Source organism: Pangasianodon hypophthalmus, chromosome 3, assembly GCF_027358585.1.
Source record: "Pangasianodon hypophthalmus isolate fPanHyp1 chromosome 3, fPanHyp1.pri, whole genome shotgun sequence".
NCBI lineage: Eukaryota > Metazoa > Chordata > Actinopteri > Siluriformes > Pangasiidae > Pangasianodon > Pangasianodon hypophthalmus.
This window is the reverse complement of record NC_069712.1, coordinates 26,535,936-26,545,954: the sequence shown is the minus strand read 5'-3', so window position 1 is coordinate 26,545,954 and position 10,019 is coordinate 26,535,936. Positions and strand designations below refer to the sequence as shown.

Here is a 10,019-nt window from a genome sequence, read left to right as displayed (position 1 = left end):
GACCTGAATAACCTGAGTTCAGATGGATTAAACCAGTGACCCTGGAGATGTGAGGTGGCAAAAATATATCTACAGTTCAACCTATAAGATCAAGCACCCTTTTTTAATTGCTATAATGTAGACCACAGTTCACTCCATCTTTCTTTGTGTGTTTGTGTGTCCCCATTCTGACAAAACATTACCATAAACTAGCACTCTAACTCTAAAAGTGAAGTCATACTCTTGGGAAAAGCCAAACAAATGAAGTTGTAGCTTTAACTAACGTCTATCCTAGCAACTCAATAAAGATTAAAAAAAAAAACTAAATGTAGCCTGACATTTTCCTATAAACCTCGCCTGTCTCAATAACATACAAGTGCAACAACATCACAGTTAAAGTACTGGCTGCTGTTAAAGCTTCGGTGTAATGATTTTACACTGGCCAAGAAGCAAGGAATGCAGAAAGCACAGCCATTACTGCTACTGAAACTTGGAGTTGATTTAGCAAATGGCATCTACCTCTACGGTACACATTAAAGCACACTTTCGGAATAACTGGTTAATTATATCTCACTTAGTTTGCTTCATACATGCCCCGGGTCTTGCTCCAGACTCTCAGAGCACTTAGGCCATAAACACATGCTGGAACTGAGCTAATGCAAACTCACACACCCACACATACAGCTTCCCCACTATAAAGACTTCTCTCTTATGGCACCAGGAAAGAATCTGGGCAAGACTGGTGACTCTCACAGCTTTTAGTATTCATAGGCATGGTTTATAAGCTGGTGTATTTATTGATTTGCTGAGCCCCCTTGGCAGAGTCGGGTCAGTTTCCAGGCCTGAGGGGACAAAAACCTTCTCACAGGTTACAGAGAGTACTGGAAGATCTCTTTCTCCTCTTTCCCCTCGACCATTCTCTCACACTGCCTTGTTGTTCAAGCGCTTTCAGGTCTGCTGTATGATACCGCCATGCCTGGGCTCACAGCACCATCACACTGCCTACCAACCTTTTCTTCTGAGATAAAGAGGCTAATAGTGAAGCACGAAAAAAGTCCAAACACTGGACAGATGTGCAGTATCTCAAAGGTCTTTCTGCAGATTTTTCCCTGCAAACAATCAGATTCTACTACAATTGATTACAAAAACTGGGTCTGTTTTAAGGAACTGATAATGGCCCTGAAGAATTCGTTGATGTGTTTTTTTTTTTTTTCTTTTCCCAGTGGCTGCATATTGTAAACAGCTGAGAAAAACAGCCTTTTTGAATAAACAAGCATTCCCAGGATTCCCAGCTAAATCTCTAGGTAGACTGGATGCACCCCTTTTTCTTATTTTAGAAGTAACCTGGAAAATACACTATATGGCCAAAAGTTTGTGCACACCTGACCATATGTGCTCTTTGAACATCCTATCCAGATTTAGTCCCCCATTTCGCTGTTGTAATAACCTCCACTCTTCTGGGAAGGCTTTCCACTAGATTTTGGAGCATGGCTGTGGGGATTTGCCCATTCAGCCACGAAAGAATTAGTGAAGTCAGGGACTGATGTTCTTATGATGATCTGTGCAGGTCACTCAAGTTCTTCTACACAAACCTCGGCAAACCACGTCTTCATTGACCTCGCTTTTTGCACAAGGGCATTATCATGCTGGAACAGGTTTGGGATCCTTCGTTCCAGTGAAGGGAATCTGTAATGCTACAGCATAAAAAGAAATCCTACACAACAGTGCACTTCAAACTTTGCGGTAACAGTTTGGGAAGGCGCACATATGGGTGTGAGGGTCAGGTGTCCATAAACATTTAGCCATATAGTGTAGAACATGTTCAAACATAATAGTATATGCCATGGACGCAGCACAAGTGTATTATGTGGATGAGAAAACCTGTTCGGAAAACTGTGTTATGATTTGGAGTGCTTGTTTGTGTTTATTCCGCCTCCATCACAGTTTCAAATCGGTAAGCACCCAGCACAGCCAAATAATTCTCCCCTCGAGCAAAAAAATCATGCTGTGCTTAGAAAAAAAACAAAATGATAAGAAAAGCAGCAAAACCAGAATAAACACTGGCAACGCTTTACCATGATAGAGTCATTTATTAGAGGTGAAGCTGATGAAGCCGGATGCAAAATTAACAATGTTGCTCCTGGACAGGTATGTAAACAATCTGTATAAAGCTTTGAACTGTTTGAATGACCTGCTTTACATAACAATCAAGTAGATATTTTTATTATGAAGAAAATCAGGACAGCAAAGGCACTCCTAACTATTCTCATAAATCAGCATTAACCGAATTTCAAGTGACTATAGTGTTATAAATTGGCTTTCAAGCAGTTGAATGGCTAATTGCGTGTGAAAGCATGCTAACTTTACTGTAGATTCTGGGGCGGAGCTTTGTTTGAGATTAAAAAATTACATCTATCTATCTATCTATCTAAATATATACACATTATATATATAATTGAATAAGACTCTACCTATTTAACTGTTAGACATCTAATCTTAACAAATTTTGAAAAATCATGTATAACGTTCTTTCAAATGAATTCTAATTAAATACTAAGACACCTAGTGGTGACAAACTAAACTTGTAGTATTCCAAATTACATGGAAGGAGAACTTTTTCTACTATAAAATTTGCCATTCATTGCCACTAGATCAGCTTATCTCTGCACCATAAGAGAAGACAAACAAACATAACCTTAGATTCCTACCTAGTACACTAGCAAAGTCAATAAAGTAAAAGCACAAGTACCAACAGTATGCAGCAGCGATACGTTTATGAAAATTTGGCATTACAAAATTGAAAACATTAAATTAATACCATTTTTTTTGCCTAAAGACAGACATTTTCATATCTAGTTATGTGTAAACCAAAACAACCACACCAGTATATTGATTAGAATCTTTTACATCAGTCTATACTGAATTACTTTCACTCCTCAGAATCATCAACTAGTTTAGTAGATCCAACACCTATGCATTTTTTTTTTAAATAAATACAACCAGAAATGTTTGCTTGCTTGTATTATGTGATCACGGTGCACCCTTTCATGTCATAGACACAAAATATTATTCTAGACAGACTATGATATTTTAGTTGGCATTAAGAGAATGGTTCTTTCCTGAATATTGGTATCTGAATATTAATGTTAACTGCATGTAAAAGTAGAGGTTGGAGTTCCACAGGGCTCTGTTCTAGACCCACTCCATTTTCCCCTGTATATGCTATATCTGGGTACAATTATTCATGATTAGCGTTCACTGCTATGTACGTACCAAGGCGAACTCTACCCAGGGAATTACCCAGTTCACGTTTATAATGTTAATATCTTAAAGAAAGTGTGCTTATTCTAAATCAGCTGTTTTTTTTTTTATACGCACATTTAAAATAGCTCTTAATATCCTACCCTATGTAGTTAAAAAAAGAAAGGATTGTAAAAAATAAACTGAAATTGACTAACATAGTGCAGCACAATCAGCCCTTCAGCTGTGAAAACCTTTCTTTATTGCAGTGGTTAGGCTTAAAAAAATTTCTAAAGGTTGAGGTGGTCCATGGTGGTACTACATGTGAGAAAGTATGCATGCAGGAGAAGACTCGTACCTGGCTTTCATCACATTCGAATGGAAGGTCGCCATGAATGGCCATCTGGTAACGGGCAAACAGCTCCACTGACTGCTCGTAGGACGCCAAGAAGTCAGGGTCCTCAAAGCTGACAGGCACTAGCCTCACCTTCAGGGGCAGCAGGATGGAGGATGATTAGTGGGAATAAGGAAAATGGCCCAGTGATCAGAAATGAACAGGGAATGAACATAGAAATGTTTCATTTACCAGATACAACTGGATTAGTAAGATAAGAAGCTATGTGTAGAGGTTAAGAAGTGGAGGAAGTACAGAATAAACGGGGATGAATAGAACAAGTAAAGAGAAAGCAGTATTATGATAATAAGATGGCACACAGGGTACAAGGAAACAACAGGACTACAGTGGTCAATACACTATTCATATACTTACAATGTGACTAAATTTGAAATCTCATACCCCTGCTCATTCCTTTCTATGTACCAGATCCATTAAGAAATGTTTTGTCTTCCGTTCTTAAGAAGACCAATTGCCGTTATTTTTCCTCACCACATAGAGGACGGCAGAGGAACAGTGATGAAGATAATGGAGGGAATGGAGGACAAGAGGAATCTGAAGGTGAGGCTAGCACTCTGCTCAGCTCCTGGCTAACTAAAGTGGCAGTGAACGCTCCATGGAAAGGACTTTACCGTTGGACAATCCAAGTGTGTGTCATTCAAGGAATAGTCCTTACAATGTGGTGGAAAGAGAGTTGAGATTGTTTATCATTGTTGCCCTGTCCTGCACAATGTTATTTACATACTAGAACAAACGACAAAGAACATCCAGTGGTGAATGAAGACGTTAAAAAAAAATTTCTCACTTTAAAAAGAAAAAGAGAAACTAAATGCAATCGGCTGCTTCTATATAAATGCCTTTTTACCATTATTCATGTTTTGAAACTGCTGTCCACAAGCAGCAGGAATGAGTTTCTCCCAAATGGAAAAGAAACAACAGCAGTACTGGATATATCCAATTTTAAAAATATATATATATAATATATATATTATATACATACATATAATAAAAGGCAGTAAAATTCCTGGAGATTATCAGTCTCAAGTCATACAATCATACAGACGGTTTTCTGAGTCTTTTATTATTGAACATTGAATTAAAAATGAATCCAAGCCTTGCATTTGCTTTTCTCTTTAAACCATTACCATGGCAATTAACGATTAACCTGTCCAAAAGTTTGCCAATTGGTGTCAATCTTTGGCATCCAACTTGACTGTATTGCCACAAATACAGCACTGTATTTTATAACAGATGACAGATTTTCATAGAATAACAAATCATGAAAGACAAACATTGGAGTAATAGGGCATGTTAAGAGAAGAAGGTTCAATGTAGGGGAAGTTAAGGGAAAATGACTTAACAGTGGTTTGAGGATTAGAAAAGTCCCCAAGGAATGGAAAAACATCCAAGAAAACTAAAAAAATCAGACCTGAAAATATGACCTACTTAGTGCGCCATCCATCTGTATCCAAGAGAAAACTCAAGGTTAAAATACAGGCACCTTACGATCATGGAGATACTTGTTGAGAAGAATTGGCGTTTCAGATGGCTTAAGTGCAGCTAACAGGAAAATTACATTTGCAGGCTCAGGAACAGAGCAAAATTTAACGAACTGAAGCTTGTCTGCACGTGGGCATAAGCAGACAGAAGATGGATGTTTATTGGTACAGCCAGTGAAAGGCATGGAGGTAACATACCTGATCCAGAGCCCAAGCAGCTCAAGACTAACAACCACCCAATTTTACCGGGACACCTGTAGAAACACTGTGTACCCACTACGTATGGGAGCGGTTTTCTCATTTCCTTCCTCCTCTCTTACATGTCCACTTCTTTCTTAAGACTCTATTCATTCTCTCTCTCGCGTGCACATTCACAAACAGACCCGAGCTCAATTCTTTCCCCTAGGCTTCAGCTTTGCCTCATATCTGATTTGTTTGAACAGATTATTCCATCTCACCTCTGTTTAAACACTCAGCTTATTAGAGACTGTGTACTTTCTGTGTCTAGCTTTTCTTTCTTTTCAGTACTTTCCCCACATCTTTTTCACCTTAGCTCATGTTGACAAACTCCCCAAGCCACCAAATTCTTTTCTGACAGGCCCTGCATCACTGATCAACCTGCATTATTATCTGAATGCAAAAAGCCTCGCTACAAATGAAATGAAATGATATGTAAAGTAGGTGGATTGGTGGTGCAACGGTGGTGTTGCTGCTTCACAGCCCAAGGATCCGCGGTTTGATCCTGAGCTCAAGTTACTGTGGACACAGACTCAGCCTCTGGTCTTTTTCTAATCTTCAGCCATCCAGTTTCGATGAACCTGTGCCCACTGTAGCCTCAGATTCCTGTTCTTGGCTGACAGGAGTAGAACCCGATGTGGTCTCCTGCTGTTGCAGCCGATCCACCTCGAGGTTTGACATGTTGTGTGTTCTGAGATGCTTTTCTGCTCACCACGCTTGTAAAGAGTGGTTATTTGAGTTACTGTTGCCTTCCTGTCAGCTCAGACCAGTCTAGCCTCTGACTTCTCACATCACCAAAGCGTTTTCACCTGCAGAACTGCCTCTCACTGGATATTTTTTGTTTTTCACACCATTCTGTGTAAACTCTAGAGACTGCAGAGCATGAAAATCCAAGATTATCAGCAGTTTCATACCAGCCCAACTGGCACCAACAACCAAAGACACTGAGATCACATTTTTCTCCATTCTGATGTTTGATGTGAACATGAACTGAAGCTCTTGACCTGTATGTGTATGATTTTATTCACTTATGATTAACTGATTGGATATTTGCACGAATGACCAGGTGTACACATGTTCCTATTAAAGTCACTCTCCAAAACTGAAGCATGCAAACTACCCACACATCTCTGCAGAGACTGGCCAGTATCAATGGAAACCACTATTTCTAAGCTGTTACTTGTGAAATTCTGTATAGTTTAATTTTCTTAATGTATTTTACATGTTTCTGAACTGATAGATGAACATCAGAAAATGATATACAAGGCACTGTTTACCTTCGGTAGAATCGTACAATCATTCCACATTTTGTTTCACTGTTAAAAAAGTTAAAAATCCTGGAATTAATGCTTCTAAATCAATGTTTCCCCTCTGATGATGAAATTCTGCATAATCTTCCTCAGATGAAGTAACAGCAATGTTGGCAGGGGGGACAAATCACTAGCCTGCGTGTCCAGGACAAGCAGATTTAGGCTATTACGTTTTAATTCATAGTTAGCTAGTGACGAAGTAGGTTTAACAACCAGGAAAAGGAAAAAAAAAAGAAAAAAAAAACTATTCTTAATTTTGATTTGGTATGTTTCAGTGTAATGGGCTTCAAGGGGGTGTCATACAACTCAATGCTGTAACTATAGTGTGTGCTTCTGAATACCACCACCTGCTGCACTAAATACACAGTAGGACAATATTTTTATGAGGCATCTTGATTAGCATGCACTCCTGACAAATGGTCTTTTCAGAATCCAGAACACACAGCTATATGGAAACACTGACAAAAAGAAAGCTGTCATATAACTCACCTGCTTACTACATGCAGTCACTTCATGGTTAAACATGTTGTGAATGAAGACACTATCTAGGACTTGCATGTGATGCGAGAACAGAACGACACAACTCATAGCAGTCAAAGTGATCGATAAGATATTACATTATGCTAGCTAGCACTTTTTAGCCAAGTCATTGAGGTTTCTGGGCAACCAAAACATGGGATTGGCTAGCATGCTGGAGCTTCCACTTGAATGGTGAGCTAGCTTATAAATTTATCATTCGTCCACCCTGATACCACTTCTCACCCAGTCACCTTGATGCACTGCTACTGGATATTTATTAACAACTGTACCTAAAGACAAAATCTTGAGGGAGGCCATGTCATGTACGCTCAGTCACAAGTGACAACCCAGTGTCCCAACCCAGTGTCCCAACCCAGTGCTTTGTAGAAGCTGCGTGACCTCTGACCTGGCTCTCACTAGGCTTATCAGGTGGGTCGTGGTGAATAACCATCTGGTAGAGTTTGTACACTTGGTAAGAGGCGTCGAAAGAAGCTTTGAACTGTGGACTGGGTGGCATGGAGCGCACTAGCCTCACCTTCAAAAAGAGGATGTTCACGAGGAGGTTACCAAGAAAAACATACAGGTGCATTAGCAAGAGAGAAAGGCTGAGTGGAGTGAGACATACACACTTTGGATATAAAAAAGTATAATAAATACATAAATATTGCTCAAACAAATTCAGAAATACACTGAGTTGCCAGGTTATAAGGTGCACCTAATTGTAAACATCAGACAAATTATATTTGGTCAAGGGTGGTCCATTTCCATTCACGGAGTAGAGGGGTATCCATGGCAACGTATGAGCTACAGACAGTAACTGCATTTATTTATTTATTTATTTTTTTAAATGAGTGTACGTGGAAGGTGTACCTGATGAACTAGCAACTCAGTGTGAACCTCATCTAAAAATATACAAAAGATCTATGAGCAGAAGCTCAATGAAAATTTCACACAATTACACACTATTTAACAAATGAAGAAGATGACAACAGAATATTACTTAAAAACACTAATATATACAGTGGGGTCCAAAAGCATTCTTTTGTAATTTAACACAAAGGTTTTCATTACAAATGCAATAAATTAAGTGAAAAGTAGAATCTTAGAAACGTAAATTTCAGAATTTCTTAGTATTTGGTATGTCTCCTTTCTGCTTTAATGACAGTGTGCACTCAAGCTCACACAAACACCACAAGTTTGTGCATAACCTGATGATCCATGTTAGATCAAATCCATCAGCGTGTCATCTGAACACATGTTTCAAAGGAAGGGATAAGACTCATGGAAAATCTGATCTTTTGTACAAAGGAGTTAACATGATCAATATCACTAATTTGCTTACATTTAGATAGTGACTTAGAAAGTGTGCAGAACCTTGAATATTGAATAGTTATGATGTTGCACTTTTCCTTTCTTTGTTTTCGAATTTTCAAAATTCTAAAACTTTTCTTATTTCCAGTATTTAATAAAAAAAATTCCACATTTTCAATGTGGTCTCAGACTCTTGGACCCTACTGTAGCTGTACACTGTAATAGATTTTGCATGGAGTTGGTTAGGTGAGAACAGGCATAGTCATAGTCATAGTCATGATTTAACTACATTTTACTTTATGATCAACATTCATGACCCATTAAATTTTTATACTCTTTAGAAATGTTATGGCCAATTAGCACATTAAACACAAACCTATAATCTGAAATTGATTAATAAAATTCGAGAGAAATTGTTTGCAACATGAAAACTTATTTCAGAGTTTTATTGTTGTCATAAAAGCTGTTTTGACACAAAGAATGTGACTGACCAAAATCTACAACTTTTCTACTTCGTTCAGACATAATCACTTTAAGAAAACAAATGATGCATTGTCTGTATATCACGGGGTGGGGGGGGACCAAATTGGTAGTCCAGCACCCAGGACTATCCGTTTCCGATCCTAGACAACCAAACTATATCCTCAGTAGACTCCCCACATCATCTATTTCAATTTTATGTGCTCTGTTCAGTAATCCCTTCTCTTTGACTATATACACTACATCACCAAAAAATTTGTAGACACCTGACCATCACACCCATATGTGGGCCTTCTGAAAACTGTTGCCACCATGTTGGAAGCACACAATTGCATAGAAAGTCTTTGTATGCTATAGCATTACAATTTTCCATCACTGGAACTAATGGGTCCCAACCTGTTCCAGAATGATAATGCCCCTGTGCACAAAGCGAGCTCCATGAAGATATGGTTTGCCAAAGTTGGAGTGGAAGAACTCGAGTGGCCTGCACCTCAACCCCACTGAACACCTTTGGGATGAACTGGAACGCTGACTAGGAAACCTTTCCCAAATGAATAGAGGTTATCATAACAGCAAACGGGAACTAAATCTGAAATGGGATGTTCAAAAAGCACACATGAATGTGATGGTCAGGTGTCCACATACTTTAGTCTATCTGTAAAGAAGGTAAGAGAAATTAGTGCTTATGTTACTGTTATTTAGCTAAAATAACTAACATAATTAAGGAATTACAATATCTTGTATATCTTGTCAATACTTTTTATAGCAAAAGCCACTTGTGTGATGCACTTGAACGAGCTATTAATTTCTCTTAGCTGTTATTGCTCTATTTTCTTGGATTTTTTTTTCCAACTTTCCTTCCAGTATGGTCATTTGCCAGTGCCCACCCACTAGCTAGCTCCTCCCTATCACACAACAGCTACCAACCAGGGAGGATGACGGCTAATGCAGGCTTCTGCCAACACCAACATTTCAATTCACATGGCAGCTTAACAGACTCGGAAGGAAGTGCTATCTGCCCTCTTCCACATACATCAGCTCACACACGCC

At 38.8% G+C, this 10,019-nt stretch overlaps 1 protein-coding gene across 7 annotated transcripts in view; it reads right to left on the bottom strand.

Annotated features, from left to right (window-relative positions):
- The window catches only part of LOC113542099 (arginyl-tRNA--protein transferase 1), a 90,478-nt gene that overhangs the window by 48,910 nt on the left and 31,549 nt on the right, over nucleotides 1–10,019 (bottom strand). For 5 of the 7 annotated variants that reach the window (XM_026939410.3, XM_026939408.3, XM_026939411.3 and 2 more), the window contains one exon: nucleotides 3,578–3,706. In XM_026939410.3, the coding sequence (XP_026795211.2) occupies nucleotides 3,578–3,706 (129 nt within the window). Of the gene's footprint in view, nucleotides 1–3,577; nucleotides 3,707–7,584; nucleotides 7,714–10,019 lie in introns of all 7 variants that reach the window. The other 2 variants (XM_026939409.3, XM_026939412.3) reach the window with 1 other exon arrangement.